At 46.5% G+C, this 17,127-nt stretch overlaps 1 protein-coding gene across 2 annotated transcripts in view; it reads right to left on the bottom strand.

Annotated features, from left to right (window-relative positions):
- Positions 1-17,127, bottom strand: part of NUP58 (nucleoporin 58) — a 429,593-nt gene that overhangs the window by 405,257 nt on the left and 7,209 nt on the right. For both annotated transcript variants that reach the window (XM_078657110.1, XM_078657109.1), the window contains exon 2: positions 3,827-3,972. In XM_078657110.1, the coding sequence (XP_078513236.1) occupies positions 3,827-3,972 (146 nt within the window). The remainder of the gene's footprint in view (positions 1-3,826; positions 3,973-17,127) is intronic.

Raw genomic sequence — 17,127 nt, 5'->3', positions numbered from 1 at the left:
GTTCCTCAGGAGTAAAGTGGACTTTATCCCCCAATCAGTAGTGTGCCAGGAGGCGCGTTTGCAGAGTGGTAGAGAAAGAGTGCGTGCCCCCAAAGACCTCTTAGCAATCCCAATATGTGGGACTTTCTAGAGTTGACAGGAGGAGTAGCTGCCCCCTCACCCCCAAGAGGCCAAAGGGGTCAGGGTGTTTCCACTCTGCCCCCTTTTCTTTTTTAAAGGTTTCTTTCATGTGACTCGGTTCAAGGTCTACAACATGTAATATTAACATTCAAATAGATGCGGTCATGCTTGTAATTGTGGCAGTTTCTGTATCAATCTATAAAAACGCGATTTTAAAATTCACCTGCTCGAGATAAGCGTATAGATCCTCAGTAGTATTGAGCCCGTAGAGAGACCTCATATCCGCATTTAAAATGTACCTAGTCTCCAACTCTCTTAGCATCAATTCTCGGTTTCCTTCTCGCCTTAAATTTGTTACTGCATCTATTACAAAATATCTAAAATGGCTAAGATTGTTATTGTGATGTTGTTTGAAGTGGCGGGCGACCGGATATGTGGACTCAATATTGATTAAGGCTCTTGTATTCTGTAATATTAATTTGTGAACTTGCAATTTGGTGCTCCCGATATAATGTAACTTCCATGTACATTCAAGAGCATAAACTGCAAATTCAGTTTCACAAGTGAGGAATTTCTCAATCTTTACAGGCTATCATGGAATGGAGTGTGGTTATGGGTTGTATTGGTACCAAATTGGCAGGCTCTACCGGAATAGCATCTGTAGAATACCTTCTTGGATGTTAACCAATTGCCTGTTTCCGTAATCTCAAGACTGCTTTTTACCAATGCATTACTCATAGATATAGCTTTTCTCAAGGTGATAACTGTTGTTTTCAGAAGTTTTTTGGCCGATCAGTCACTTAAAATTATCAGTCGCTGTTTTTTAAGAATAGACCTAAGACCTAAGCTGATGTTCCCGTTTTCTGTATGTCAGAATTAGCCTAGCTCCTTCTTCTGTTGTATTTGAATTGTCATTATTCTTTCCTCCCAAATAGCAGTTTCCCTATTTTAGCCTTGTTTTTTATATAGCCTGATCAATATTATGCTTGGGGTATCCATGTGCTAGGAATCTTTTTTTAGACTCTTGTAGAGCAGCCTTTAACATGCGCATGGCTGCAAATTCTCTTTAGCATTTCCCCATATGGAATGCTATTAATCACATGCCGGGGGTGGAAGCTACTAGCATGAAGTACAGAATTTCCAATCGGGACTCAATTTTGTTAATCCTAATAAAAATTTGCACATCCAAGAAATCAACCCTCTGATTGTTAATATGTGCTGGAAAGTTTAGATTGACGGAGCGGAGATTATTATTAGTCACAAATTCTTCTGCAGTTTCTTGGGTTCCCTTCCACACTCTAAACAAATTATCAATGTAGCGGAGCCAACAAATTACATGATTGTCCCAACGAACGCTTTGGTCAACCATGAGTACCCGCTCCACCCACCAGCCCATGTGTAAACACACGTAACTAGAGGAGAAGCAGGCACCCATGGCAACTCTGCAGACCTGGTGAAATATGCCTTTGTTAAAGTGGAAACAGTTGTTCTATAAACAACATTTTATCATGGAAGTCAACATCTTGCTGTGTTCCTAAAGTTTTAAAGGTCTACTATTAAGAAAGTGTTCAACAGCTCTTAAACCATCATGAAGGTTGATGGTCGTATAAAGAGATGTTATGTCTAGTGTCATTAGAAGATATTCCTGGCTCCATGGGATATCGTATATCCTCCTTAAGAAGTCACTTGTATCTTGGACAAAGGACAGTAAATTCCGTACGGAACCCTGTAGAACAAAATCCATATTGAGCTCTACATTAAAATATGCAGTTTCTGGCAGAGATTATGGGCCTGCTTGGCGGCGGAACTGTATTTTTATGAACCTTTGAAATAAAATATAGAACATGCATAGCTGGATGTTCATTACGCAGGAATTTGTATTCTTCCATGGTCAGTAAGTCATTATTTTTCCATATGACCATCTTCAATTGAAATGGATCGACAGATCTTACAGTATGCACATTGCTTCTCATATAGCACTGAACATCATTCAATTGTTTATAAGCTTCCAACATGAACTCTGATCTTGGCCAAATGACAATATTTCCGCCTTTGTCAGCATTGCATATTATAATCAGGCCGTTATTTTGTAATTTCTTAATTAAGTTGTGATTTCTCCTGTTATGGTCACTGTTTTTTTATGTGCTCTGAGTTTTCGGAGCTTTTTGATTTGTTCAATTACCTTTTTGTTAAACATGTCAGTTGTATCTCGTGGCATCATGGGTGTAAATGTTGATTTAGGTTGAAGGGTGTTGCAGTCATTCCATATGTGTCCAGGGCTTGTTATGCTACAACTAATTGTGATGAGTTTGGACTGATTTCTACATCCTCATTTAGCAATTCCTGCAGGTCCTGCATTAAATAAATATCTGATATTTGAAGATAGAGTACTGCTTGTTGTTCGAATAGCAGGCTGTTCGGTTGGCTTTGGAGATGGTGTTTTGTAAGTTTTAGTTCTCTAATGTATTTGTAGATGTAAATTCTGGTCTGGCTGTAGCTGAAGGAGCTTTTTGGGCAATAGGTTAATCCTGAAGATAACACTTCACATCAGAGCTTTTTGTCTTTCTGCAAGTGATGCTGACTTTTACATTAGACAGTTGAGGCTGTCCAAGTGCATATAAATGCAATGGAATGAGAGCCCTGAACATAGTTAATGAGGCAGGTAAGGAAAAGCGCTGCTAAGCCGTACCAATCAGAGTTTGTACGGATGTAGGTTTATATGCAGTGCACCTCCTTGCCATCTAGATTGCGGGTCTGAAAAATGCATTTCTTTTAAGAAGTCTGTAGTTTTGGTTTCAGGTGTGCATCAAATGATGTATTACCACATTCCCTGAAACCTTCAAAGCATTAGGACACAGACCACGTCTAGCTGTTGCTGATTAACACAGTGTAAACAAGACCCCCAAAGAAACGGTTTCATATGCACGAACGGTTGAGCATTTTACAAGAGAACCATTTTGCACATAACCGTTTTGTTTAATTTCTGTACAAGTCTTTGGAACCACTACAAAACTGATATGTCCAGATCCCATTGTTTTCATCGGGACAATACCATAAGAATGGTGGACAAGGATATAAGAATGGTGGACAAGGATATAAACCTAGATGGACATTCATAATTAATTTCCTCACTCGTCTGGGTTGTCAGGCAATACATTTTACTGCCAAAAAGGGAGGCGAGGGGCAATCTGCACCCCGTAATAAAATGCCTGGTTGAGTTACAGCAATTTCAAGATTGCAGGTATGCACTTTATCAGGAGTCTCTTGCAGGGAGGTGGTTAGATGGCCAGCATGAATCTTAATAAGGATCACGTGACCATGTCAGTCAAGTCTTATATGGACAGTGAAAACTAAGCTGTTCTATTTGCCATAACACTTCATATTCCAGATCCTCCAGTTATTAACATATCTGTGAAGCGCTCTGCTTTCTTATAAGTGTCCTAGTGCTCTCTCATGACTTAAAAACACACACATATAAAGGAAATACATTTTGAGACAAGCCAGGAATAAAAACACTATCTTAGAACGTAGGGATCTGGATTCTAACCAATGTTTCAGCAGTTCTGTAAATATACGAAATGTGATACACTGCAAATATGTGCATTGTAACTGTAATAGTATAGAAAAAAGTGGAAACCACCAATAACGTACATCACTGAGATACTGCCCATTAAGGTTTGTCTCCCAAATAGCTACACATGCATACCTGTATTCGAGCCGCCTAATGTGAAGCCTGTCGCAGGTTTGGCACCAAAGAGTCCGCCAGCAAACGTTCCTGGTGTAGCAGCTGGTTGACTAGTAGCGGCACCAAGTGTACCAAAACTGACACCGGTTGCTGCGCCAGTGTTGGAACTGGAAAACAAACAAACATTTGCTTTTGATCCGAAGTCTGCCTCTTACACTGCACAAGTAATTTAAATAATGACTTGGGCATGCAAAAAGATTTTTAAGCTGTTTGCAATCTTCCAAATGTACAGTCATTGCAGAAAGACTTTGAATGCGTAAAAATGTACAGCAGTATAAAGTGCTAAGAAAAGTAAATTTAAAAAAAAGATAGATTAAACAAGCATTGGAAATGCAATAGGTCTCGCATTAGAAAAGTTGGGGCCATTGGTTTTGTAAATGACAATTTTTTTTAATGTGTTGGTCTTGAAAAAAGCAAAATTAATAGCTTTGTCATTTACAATGCCAATACTTCAAACTTTTTCAAATGTGACACCTATAGCATTTGTCCGGGTAAGGCAAATTAGTCAAAACGGAGGCAGCTGAAATACATTATTCAAGCTGTAATGAAAGACAAGCTCTTGGCATTGCTGTGCTCAGGATGGTAAAAATAAAGGAAATCACCAAAACGTTTCCCTTCTCAGCTTTAAACGAGCAAATCCAATGAGAAATCACTTTAAAATGTTCCAGGACTGCCTAAATGAATCCTGCCCAATAATTACTCATACAGAAAAGACATTACAAATAGAGAGTTTTACATAAATTTCTATTCAGGTATAATGTCCCTAAGACATGAACAAATGATCGATATTATCCTCCGGAAAAGGTGGCAAACCTACGTGGAGATGATTAAACTAGGTTTGTTCCAGGAGTAACAAAGTCAATGTACCGGACAAAAAAATACACAGCCTAAAAAAAAATAAGTTTCCAATCCAACGCAGTTTACAGCAATATTAGCATGCAGCATCTGCTAGGCACAATTCAATGTACATGGCTCACTCCGTTCTATGATTACTTGAACTAACCCTACAAGTTATCCCTATGTTACAAGTGCTAGAGCGGACAAGCTGCTTCACAATGAAAACCATACAGGAGAAAAGGCTGATGGGTTTGTTATAACTATTAAATGTAGCAACCGTTCATTCACTTTGACGGCTGAGGGTTTAGCATGTGTAACATCACGAGTCTTCCGAGCGTCGCATTTTTCTTGGCAGACATGTTTTGAGGGGCATTCTACAAGTCTGCTGTGATAAAAGCGCCATCTTAGTGAGGGTACGCAACCCCAGTAACAAGCAATTATAGACAGGAAGAGTTGTTGGCACAAGCTCTGGTCCGGAAAAAACAAACCAGATTAGGCTACAAACGGTTACGGAACAAACCTCAACGGTTACTGCAGGAAAAACAATGTTCCCATGACACATGTTAGAACGCAACCCATGTCGCTATCCTGAATCTATTATAGGGTGGCAACAACCCAAAGACTCTACAATAAGTACATGGCGTCGAGGTAGCACTTTCCTTTTTACAAATTGAAATTAAATGCATGCGGGTTTCTGGGACACGCCGAAAAAAAAAAAAAAAAAAAAAAAGAGTACAGGAAAAATAAACGTGCAAGAACTGGGTGTATGTACATTGTAGGAATCCATTCTTTTCTTCAGGAAGCGTATTACGTTATACTAAACGGAATAAGGAGTGTGTTCCACAGAGCCTTGTCTAAGAAAAAAATATAACAAGTCGGGCGGCACAACAGGAGCAGAAAAAAAACGCGGCCGCGAAATGAAAGTAAAAAACGCGCCCGCGAAATGAAAGCCTTTGATGCAGCAAGGGGCGGAGCGGATACCTTTGAAGAGCTGCTGAAGGCACCAAGCTCAGGAACAAATGGCTGGCTTTGATGTGCACGCGCTTTTTATGTCAATGTGCTTGCGCATTGAGCTTGCTTTTCACGGGCACTGCATGGAATCGCCCGATGTTTAAGCTCTGGATAAGCCCCTATGTTCTCGCAAGCTCAATGCGCAAGCGCATTGACAGGCGAGACCTAAAAATAGGAAGCAGTTTTTAGCTAACCGAAGCTAACATCCCTGCTCCCTGGGGCAAGACACAACAGGGCCAGACCCCCTCCTTACACGTGCTCATAGGACTTGCCAGGACAGTGTCAGGACCAAGTGTATACATACATGTGCTGGTCAGACCAAAGCAGTGGCAGGCCCAGTTCTATGCAGAACCAAGCCGATGCTGATCATATAGAACACAGCCTACTCGAAGACACAAGCATGTTTTTCATAATCCACATTCTCGCATCTCTCCAAATTGCCAATACCTCATTTCAAAGATCACAACCGCTACAGTGAAAGTCATGCCCCTGCAAACTAACAATACCTAACCTCCTATAGCTCATCTATTAACACTGCTATACAATGCATTAATTCACATATTTCTCTTACACTAAAGATCACAACTCGTTCTTATTAATTTAATCCGCCACATAAAAACTTGAGTAAATGTTTGGCATGTTTTTCTTAAGAGTGCAAGATTAATCCCAATAACAGACAAGAAACCCCCCCTCCAAAAAAACGTAACCCTTGGCTTCGGAACGGCGTGCTGCCCAATGTGAAGTTCCGTAATCTCCTTAGGGGTAGTTTTTGCTTTATAAATGCAATTACAATATACAATACCAAAACACTCGGTGGTTGGGCAGTCAATTGCAGTTCTTTAAACACAATAATCACATGCTGAAGGCCAACGGAGGACTTTAATTTAGTTCACCACTGCGGGCCACATCTAGTTACATGCGATAGCCGCTTTTTGACATCTCACAATGGAAGTCGGTTATGAAATGACAATAACAAAGTCCAACCCAGCAGATCTCCGATTAACGGCTTCCTCCAACCTACATCTGCTCAGAACCATAAACTTTAAAACAAAATCTCAGAAGTGATAACTCAGTGCAGTAATCCAAGTGTGGCACAGCGGCCAGAGTGGCTGACTCCGGGGCGCGGGGCTCACGGTTCGATCCCCGGCAGCAGCTCAGCTCTGCATCATGTGAATCTGGGCAACAGCTCACTTAATCTCCCGAATGGCTCTCCAGCGCAATTAGGGGTGGTAAGTTTGGCCGTTACAAATGTGAAATTATTATTTCTTTATTGTTAAGTGTACCAAGAAAATAACACCATAGAAGGATATGCAAAACTGCTCAAAGATTTAGCTCACTCAAAACCATTAACTGTGGGGGAGGAGCTTCGCGCGCAACCGGTATGGTCGCGTGAGCCCAGGGCTCCCGGACCTTCGCCACCTCTGTCGATTCTCCTGCATCTTATCCTGGCTACGACTACGGGTCGTTACTGGCACAACCTGGCTGACCTACTAGCCGCTTTCAGATTTCGATTTGGATCTTGGAAGCCGAAGTTACGGGCTCCTGAACTTTTCTGCAAAAAACACAGTTGATGGACAGAATGTATAACAATGTCATACATTCACCCAGTACAAGGATCTGGGCCTAAATCCATTGCTCCTGAACTTTTCTGGCCTGCTCCTCGGTGCTGGCCCGGGCTCGATTTCTCTGCCAGCCGGGCAGTAATCGAACAACAACGGCTTGGCCGAGTCTCCTTGCCCTGCCACTCACTTTCGGTTTCGTTTTTGGCTTCGAGACTTCTCCGACTCTGGTCTGCCCTGACCTGCCCTGGTCACATTTGGCTTTGCCGCTCCACTTCGACTGCTGCGCTAGCCCATTGTGGTTCATCGAGTGGTGTGCAGTGCCCACTTTACATCTTACGAACCCTTCCTGGGCGCATTGAGTGTAGCCATTTTCACCAGGTCCAAGGCTCCCCTCCGGGGCGCTATATCCAAGATGGCTGCTAAGCCCGAGGGTGAGAAGACCAAGCCGGCACTCCGTGGGAGCTCCGTACAGTCAAACGTCATGGACAGATACACTCTCTCCAAGGGCTCTCCGGGTGGACCGAATAAGCCCCCGAGCAACGTCGGAGATGATTCCTTGACTGGTGAGGACTTGACGCTGCGAGACGTCATGGGCGCCATTACCGGCATGAAGGCCTCGCTGGGCCAACAGTATGAAGCCCTGGCCCACAAACTGGACACAGTTGCTATCGATGTCACCCTGATCAGGGCAGATCTAGCTAAGACTAATGAAAAGGTCAAATCTCTCGATTTGAAGACCTCCAGCCTCACTACCGACGTCTCTGATCTACAGGCGGAGGTCGGGAACCTGCGATCTTCACACGACTTTCTCTCTCGTCGCCTGGAAGATTTTGAAAGCCGTGCACGACGGAACAACGTCCGTGTGGTTGGTGTCCCTGAAAAAACAGATGCCTCTTCGGTTGACCTGCTTGTGGAGGACCTAATTGTGAACCACCTTGCTCCCAAGGGCCTCAGTAAGTTCTTCGCTGTGGATAGGATACCGGGAGGACAGCCCAAGCAGGGTGCCACCCCGCGACCCATTAATCGCTAGGATTTTCAACTTTCGGGACAGAGACGCTATCCTGCAGGCGTCGCGCCAGAGTGGCCCCACTGCCTTTGAAAACACTACAGTGAGTTTCTACCCCGACTTCACCCAGCAGGTACAGAAGCAGCGACTGGGGTTCCAAGGGGTGAAGAAGAGACTGAGAGACAGGGACATGAAGTATGCTATGCTTTTCCCGGCCCGGCTACGTGTGGTACACGAGGACAGGACGTTCTTCTTCAATCATCCGGAGGCTGCAGGAGACTGGTTGGACACGCTGCCCATGCGGCAAGAACACTCTGAATATTCCGGAGGGGCTGAGGGCGGCCCGGCGGAGCAGGAATAGGAGTGAGATCGGCTCCCGGATCGACACATTGACTTTCAGCAGTGGTTTGAAGCTATGCAAAATTGATTGCTAGTGTACTGTTTTTCGGGGGATGGGTGGAGGGTGGGTGAGTCTTTCCTCCTCTAGGGTTCTTTTCGTAGATTAGTTGAATGTTAGGGCGACAGGCACACTGCAAGTTGGGGTGGCTTTTGAGTCTTACGCAGGGGTGCAGGGTGGGGGGTATGACGGGGGTTTGTTGGGGGGGTAGAAGGGGCGAAGTTACTGTTCTTTTGTTTTTTTTCAAGGCAATGTACTGATGATCTCCTGTAGTTCTGTGTTGCATCTATTGTGGGGTGGGGGTGGGGTTGGCTTTCGGGATGGGGGGTAGGGGATTGAGGTTATTGTGTTGGAACGTCAACGGGTTGGGAGATAGGATCAAACGAGGGGTGGTACTACAACTGCTATGTCGTTTATCCCCTGATGTGGTGTTGCTACAGGAGACGCACTTGATAGGCAATACGTGCCATGCTATAAACAGGCGTGGTTATCGTCTCCTAGCGCACTCTGGATTTACATCTGGTTCTAGGGGGGTTGGTATTCTTGTTAGAAACTCCCTCCCTCTCGAAGTGGACGATATTATCCTTGACGATAGAGGGCGGTACGCCGCCATTGTTGGGCGCTGGGAGGGGAGGGTCATCACCCTTCTCTCCGTCTATATTCCGCCTGGCTTGCAAATAACTACCTTTGCCGATTTGTGCTCCTGGGAGTTCCGGAGGGTCAGCTGGTGGTGGGTGGAGTTTTTAACTCAGTGGTGTCAGGGCTGTGCGATCGCTACCCCCCGAGGGATATTGCGAAATCTCAATCCTGGTTGGGCGACTTCTTGGACACTCTGGGACTGGTCGATTGTTGGAGATTGCTCCACCCGTGGCAGTTGCAGTACACGTTCCATTCCGGTGCCCACGGTAGTCTCTCAAGACTGGATTACGTGTTGATGCCCTCTCCGCAGGCCTCCTCTATCAGGGAGATTAAACATCTGGCCAGGGGTATCTTGGACCACTCCCCATTATGGTTGGTCATAGACACAAAGTTGGGAACGGAGGGTCGAGTGGCTCCGATTAACCCCTGTTACCTCCGGGACCCTAAGGTGAGGGCGGAACTGATTAAGGCGCTAGATCATTACTTTGCGGAGAATGTGGGCTCAGTGTCTTCCTCTGTCTCACTTTGGGAAGCGTACAAAACCGTCATTCGGGGCCAGGCCCTTTCCTTAGTCAGCAATGTCAAGAAACTTAAACAGGAGGCTGTTCGCATTGAAAATGAAATAACTGCTCTGGAAGGGGAATTGGATTCGGGGGTTACCCAAGAAAAGCTGCACCTCCTTGGTCTCAAGCAACTCTATTATAAAGCACTGGTTACTGATACTGCAAAAGTAATGAGCAGGGAGCAGCAAGGTCGTCTGTATGATGTGGGTGACAAAGCGGGGAAATTACTCGCATGGTTGGATAAGAAGGAGTGTGCTAGTCGTGTGGTTCCGGAGATTGAAAGTGCGAGTGGAGCGAGAATAACTGGCCCGACTGAGATTGTGGAGTGTTTTGCGGGGTATTTCCGGGATGTCTATTCCCCTGTGTCAAATAGACCAGAGCAGGACTCTTGGCTACTTTTGCGGGATATCGCGTTGCCCTGTTTGTCGGACAGAGAGCTCCTTGCTGCCACACCTACTGTCGAAGAGGTGGAGACTGCTATCCGCGCGGTTCGGTCGGGGAAGGCCACGGGCCCGAATGGACTCCCCATTAAGCTCTATAAGCTTCGCCCGGATACGATAGCCCCTTATCTTAGGTCGATGTTTTTGGAATCGCTGGAAACTGGTTCCCTCCCTCCTGATCAAAGACTGGCTTCTATTGTTGTAATACATAAGGAGGGGAGGCCGCGCGGTCGCTGCGCCTCTTATCGGCCCATATCTCTTTTCAATGCCGAGCCTAAGATCCTGGCCAAATTGCTGGCTAATCGACTAATAACTGTTATCGGTGACTTGGTCCACCCCGATCAATCCGGCTTTATACCACACCGCAACACGGCATTGAACCTCCGTCGCCTGCACGGCGCCCTCACGAGGGCGGGGACGCTACGTGAGCCGGCCATTTTGGTTTTTATGGACGCCACAATGGCGTTTGATACGTTGGAATGGCCATATCTTTGGGCGGCCCTCGCAAAGTTCGGTTTCGGCCCCGTATTTATTAGCTGGGTGAAGTTGCTTTATACTGATCCTTTAGCTCAAGTGGTTGTAAACGGCCGAGTTTCCGCTCCGTTTGCCCTTGGCAGAGGGACACGCCAAGGCTGCCCCTTGTCCCCGCTTTTTTTCGCTCTCGCCTTGGAACCCCTGGCGGCCTGGCTAAGGTGGGAGCCGTCTTTGAAGGGCATTCGATGGACTTCAGAATTCGAGGACCGTATGTCCTTGTACGCGGATGATATCCTGTTGTATCTTACGTCACCTCGAAAGTCGTTGATAGTTCTGTTCGATGTCCTGAACTCTTTCCGTAAAAACTCCGGTCTTGTCATTAACTGGTCTAAGTCCTGTATCTATGTTCTCCCCTTTTGCCTCGTGGATGTCCTATACAGGTGGTGCGGGAGGGATTCAAGTATTTGGGGATCTTTATCACCTTGGATCCCGTGCTCCGTTATGAGCGTAACTTGTTGCCCCGCTTCACGCCTCAGGTCCGACGTCGCTGCCTGGCATAGGCTCCCTCTATCTCCTCTAGGACGGGCGGCGTTGTTCAAGATGATGTCGCTGCCCCGGTTCTTATATGCATTGCAGAATACTCTTGACACTGTGCCTGCTGGCTATTTTCGGGAGGTTGAAAGTTTACAGAGGCAATTGCTATGGGGGGGCCATCCCCGTATTGCCCTCGCGAAGATGACACTCCCGTGGTACGATGGCGGAATCGCGCTTCCTGACATTCGTCGGTATTATTGGGCCTCTCAGATGGGGGCGATTAACCACTGTACTTATGGTCTCGCGCCGAATCCTGCGTTCGAGATGGATAAGTGGTTGTTACCCGGCGGGGACTATAACAGGGCTCTGTACGACAGACCCGCTGGGAGGGCGCTCACGGGCCCCACCAGGATAGGGGTACAGGTATGGCATCGCGCCACAGCCGCCCTGGGCTGGACGGATAAATTGACTCGAGCGACCCCGCTATATGCGTCTGAGAGATTGGGATCCCTATGGAAAATGAAGGGATTTGATAAGTGGGACGTAATTGGAATTTGCAGGGTAACTGATGTGTGGACCAAAGGTAGGGTCAAGACGTTTGAGGAGCTGAAGGTAGAGTATGATTTGAATGACAGGGAATTTTTTCGTTACGCGCAGATTCGACATGTGGTCTTATCTGCCTTTCCATTGGGTGTGGATATTCCGGAGGCGTCCCCGCTTGAAGACCGACTACTGGACGGGTATGTCCCGGACAGCACTATTTAGCTAATATATAAAAAGTTGATAAATAACACGGTTGACCTATGTCGCCTCCGAGAGGCTTGGACCAGTGTCTTCCCCTAAGGAGGTGGCTATCCCGGCGCGCCTTCGATTTGTCCAACTAAAAATTCTTCACAGGGTCTATGTTACCGGTCCGCGTCTGGTGCACATGGGATTTTCTCTGGATGGGCTGTGTAGGCGTGGTTGTGGCCTCGTGGGTACCTTTCTCCATATAATCTGGGAATGTCCAGAGGTGGCGTGCTATTGGACTCGTGTGCATGAGGTTATGAGTGAGGTCACGGGTGTGAAGTTGGTGCCTGAGGCTAGGCGGTGCTTATTGAATGTGTGGGAGCCGAATGATTACAACGTGGCGCAGCTCCAATGGGTAACCCTGGGCAATATGATTGGCAAGAGGGATATAGCCCAATTATGGGGCGCCCAGAGGCAGTCTACGGTTCTGGTATGGAAACAAAACATGGATTGGTGCATGTTTAGAGAAAAGACGGTGTACGTGGCTCGTGGCGGACCTCGTAAATGGGGGAAGATCTCGAACGAATGGAACTCGTACCGTGGTGAGATATGTGCTCCCCCCCACACAGAACCAGAGACTGAAATGCTCCCCTCCCAACCTGATGTTTCCTCCGCATCCATTTAAGCATTTCTCATGTTCCGGATTTCTTCTCCCCTGCCTCTCCAGTGAATTTGCCGATTGTAACGCAATTGAATGTCCCCATCCTCGCATTGATGTAACATTTATGACTGTACTGCCTTGTATTCTTGTTTTTTCTTTTCTGTTTATATGTTTATCATTTAATAAAAAGAAATTTAAAAAAAAACATTAACCGTGCGTGCACCTGTCTCTTTCACTTCCTTATGCATCGCACTGCTAAGCGCTGCATCCCATAACACGATAACCACACCTCGTGGGACATGGAAGCATTTTCCACAAGGATCAAAACAAAGACAGCAGGTCCATTGTTTTATGGTGCGTCTTCAAGAACCAAGATCCTTTGATAAAAGAGCAATTGATCTCGAGCTGTTAAGTCTCATTTGAAAAGGCATTTTCTATGATATAGTCACAGGATGTGGACTTGAAGTAACGACATACACATGTGGATTCGATGAAGTGTTACTGATTTTGTGACATTATCTAAAATAACGGTGATCTAAACGGTTGCTTTCAGTAATAATGTATGGAAAGCAATGCTGGTAACATTTTTCGCATGAATTTATTGGGAATTGTTACAATTTTTATCTAGTATATCGGGTGGGATATTTCGATTAGGAGGGTGGCTCCACAATAAATAGTGCTGCCTTTAACTGTGTATTTATGCAGTTAGAAATATAGAAATGTTCCTGTAACTTGTAATTTGTATTTAGATTGTTAATTATTTGTAAATACATTTTTTAATTGTGGTCACTGGTACCAATATCACAAATCAGCATTTATGCTGTAAAAAGTCGTTTGTATGTGTCGTTTTTTATAAGGAATCTGCATTCAAGCAGTAAAAATAACAAATCTAACACCTCTATTATACAAAGTGCCAATAGGCTAATATGTCTTTTGGCTAAAAAGTAAAAAAAAAAAAAAAAGAGCTGACGCGGTGCTCGGTGTGTGAACAAGAGCACTTTGATGCACGAAACGCGTCGCCCGTGAAAGGTTAAAATAGATCTTACCTTGCCTGAAGTCGTGGGGTCCGTCTCTTCATTTCGCCGCTGTGGTGGAGGTTCTGAAGAATATCTACATCTCTACATCTCTATATATATATCCAAGCTACCAAGTACACAAACGTACAAGGAGCATCCGGAACTCAGCTGCACACAAGGAGCCTTAAATGGTAAGCACGCCTCCAGCACAACGGTTCCTTTCAATGTTCAAACTGCCCTGGATGCCTGACGCGTTTCGAAGTGTCCCCACTTCTCTTCAGAGGATTTGGCAGTTTCGAAAGAGCGCTTGAGGCACCACCCCCTTAATTGCATTGATGCACGCCCTGGATGGGACTTATAGTGCCTCACGTCGCGCAAATGTTCAGCTGGCAACTTTTCAAGCCCAAAGATGGGCCTCGCTGTGAGGGATTCGTGCAAGATCCATACGCTGCTGCCCCACGATATCGGCCAATTAGTCAACAGACCGCATGGCCCCCGGTTCTTTCAGGGTGGTGCTACTTACGCAGCAGGGTCACCGCGTTAATATCCAAGCTACCAAGTACCCAAACGTACAAGGAGTACCCGGACCTCAGCTGCACACAACACAAGTTACTACTTGTGTAACGATATATCTGTAATTAGTTGCTGATAGATTCCTTACCTTAGAATAACCCCAGGCATCGGACTGGATCCGGAAACTTTTGCGTAGCAATACCCCTGCGCGTCGGTAGGCGTCATCCGCATCAGTCGTCGACATTGTTAGCGCCGGAATGACGCCGCCCTCGTGCGCTGACGTCAATTCTGATACACAGCTTTTCCGCGCCAGATACACAGAGCCATAATAGAACCAACACTGGTGCCATGAAACTAGGGCCCTGAAAGGGGAGGACCTTAACCCTAGATATCGGTTCGCAGAACGGGGAGGATGGGTGGGTCGGTAAGGAATCTATCACTAACTAATGTCTCTTACAGATATATCGTTACACAAGTAGTAACTTGTGCATCTGAAAGACGTTAGTGATAGATTCCTTACCTTAGAATAGATACCCCAGCAATACCAACCCCGGTGGTGGGTCTGCAAACCAATAATCACACCAGAAAGTCCTGGAGGACGGAACGGCCAAAGAAGCCATCCCTCCGGACTTGGCTGTCCAGGCAGTAGTGTCTTGCGAATGTGTGCAGCGAGGCCCACGTAGCTGCTTGACAAATGTCCTGCAAGGGGACTCCTCGGCCCAGGGCAGTAGTAGTCGCCGTGGCCCGAGTGGAGTGGGCCCTCAGCCCAACAGGGGGTTCCTTTTTAGCCAAAGAGTAACACGCTTGGATGCACAATACGATCCACCGAGAGATGGTCTGCTTGAGCACCGCCCGTCCTCTCTTAGCGCCCACGTAACCAACAAAGAGTTGGTCATCCACCCGGTACTGGTGTGTGCGATCCAGATAGTAAGAGCGCACGTTTTGGGTCCAGACGGTGGAGCCTCTCTTCCTCTTTCGAGGGATGCGGAGGCGGAAAGAAGGTGGGCATGGTAATGGACTGCCCGATGTGAAAGGCTGTGACTACTTTGGGCAGGAAAGAGGGTCTTACAGCAACACAACCTTGTCCAGATGGACAGAAAGGAAAGGAGGTTTGGAAGAAAGATCCTGGAGCTCACTCACTCTCCTGGCAGAGGTGATGGCAACCAGGAAAGCAGTCTTTAGAGTAAGAAGACGGAGAGGACAGTTATAAAGTGGCTCAAAGGGAGGGCACATCAGATAAGTAAGTACAAGGTTCAAGTCCCACTGAGGCATCACGAATGGATCAGGAGGAAACGTGCGTGATGCCCTTCAAAAACCTATTTACAATTGGGGACTTGAACAAAGATGGCTGATCAGGTAGCCTTAAGAAGGCTGAAAGGGCAGAAGGTAGCCCTTGATAGTGCCCAGAGCAGAGCCCTGCTGGGCAAGAGAAAGAAGGAAGAGGAGAACCTCAGAAAGGGGGGCAGAGAGCGGATCCACAGCCTTTGCTGTGCACCATGCTACAAATCTGTTCCACCTGCAGGCATATACCGACTTTGTGGAGGGACGCCTGGCTGCCAGAATGACATTACAGACTTCAGGAGGCAAGTCAAATGGCCTCAACTGTCGCCGCTCAATCTCCAAGCCTGTAGGTGGAGACTGGACAGGTTCGGGTGGAGGACCGTCCCCTGCTGCTGCGACAGAAGGTCCTCCCGAAGAGGCAGACGAATCAGGGGAAATCGACAGACATGCTGAGTAGCTCTGGATTCCAATATCTTCGTGCCCAGTCCTGAGCCACAAGGATAACCTGGGCCCGGTCGCGCCTGATCTTCTTCAGCACTCTGGGCAGAAGTGGTATAGGTAGAAAGGCGTACAAAAGACCGCAACCCCACTTGCGACAAAAAGCATCTCCGAGCAAGTGCCACCTTGGAAATTCCAACGCGCAGAACTGATGACATTGCGCTTGCTCTTCTGTGGCGAATAGATCTAACCAAGGCTCTCCCCACTGCTGAAAGAGACCTTGCGCCACGTCCGAGTTCAGACGCCATTCGTGATCCATCATGCACCAACGGCTGAGTCAGCCCCAGAAGCCACAGCGTCAACCTGACCGAGACTCGGGATAAAGGCTGAAAGATCGGAATCAGAGCCTGAATAACCCGAACCCGCTGTTCGGGAGGATAAACCCGAAACTGCGCCGAGTCCAGAACCGCTCCAATGAAGAGGAGCTTCTGAGAGGGACACTGGTGTGACTTCGGCACATTGATGGAGAACCCCAGCAGGTCGGCCGTAGTCTGGAGGTGGCTGACGACTGTCTGGGGCGAGCCCGCCTTCAACAACTAGTCGTCGAGGTAGGGGGAAGACTGAAATCCCTAACCTGCGCAGATGAGCTGCGACCACCGCCATCACTTTCGTGAACACCCGTGGGGCGCTGGTAAGGTCAAAGGGGAGCACGGTAAACTGAAAGTGCTTGTGTTTGTTGCAACTTTATTTCGGCTATCTTGAGCCATAAAAGCACAAAGTAAAACATTACAAACTATTATCTCCATAGGCCGATTACAAAAATTTGGGGCAGAATCAATATACAATTTATCAGCTTTGTAAATTATGCCCTAAAACATACGAGCTACTTTCATAAATATAATAAAAATGTGTCTAAAAGCCAGTAATTAAAACATATTACACAACAATGAATATATACAGAGCAAAAGTCAATGAAATCAGATCAATTGCACTATAATTTTAGCCCAGCCTTCTTTCTGATCAGGAAAACGTTATATAAAAACCTAGATGTACAGAACACCACCACCTGTGAGGTATTTGACCTCAGTATACGTTCGGCTTCATTGCATGACCTAACACCCATGTTCCTGCATAGAGGTCTAATCCAGCGAACCCTGGGCA

This window comes from Lissotriton helveticus, chromosome 8 (genome assembly GCF_964261635.1).
Source record: "Lissotriton helveticus chromosome 8, aLisHel1.1, whole genome shotgun sequence".
Taxonomy (NCBI): domain Eukaryota; kingdom Metazoa; phylum Chordata; class Amphibia; order Caudata; family Salamandridae; genus Lissotriton; species Lissotriton helveticus.
The sequence above is the reverse complement of the archived record's forward strand: the minus strand, read 5'-3'. Positions and strand labels throughout refer to the sequence as shown.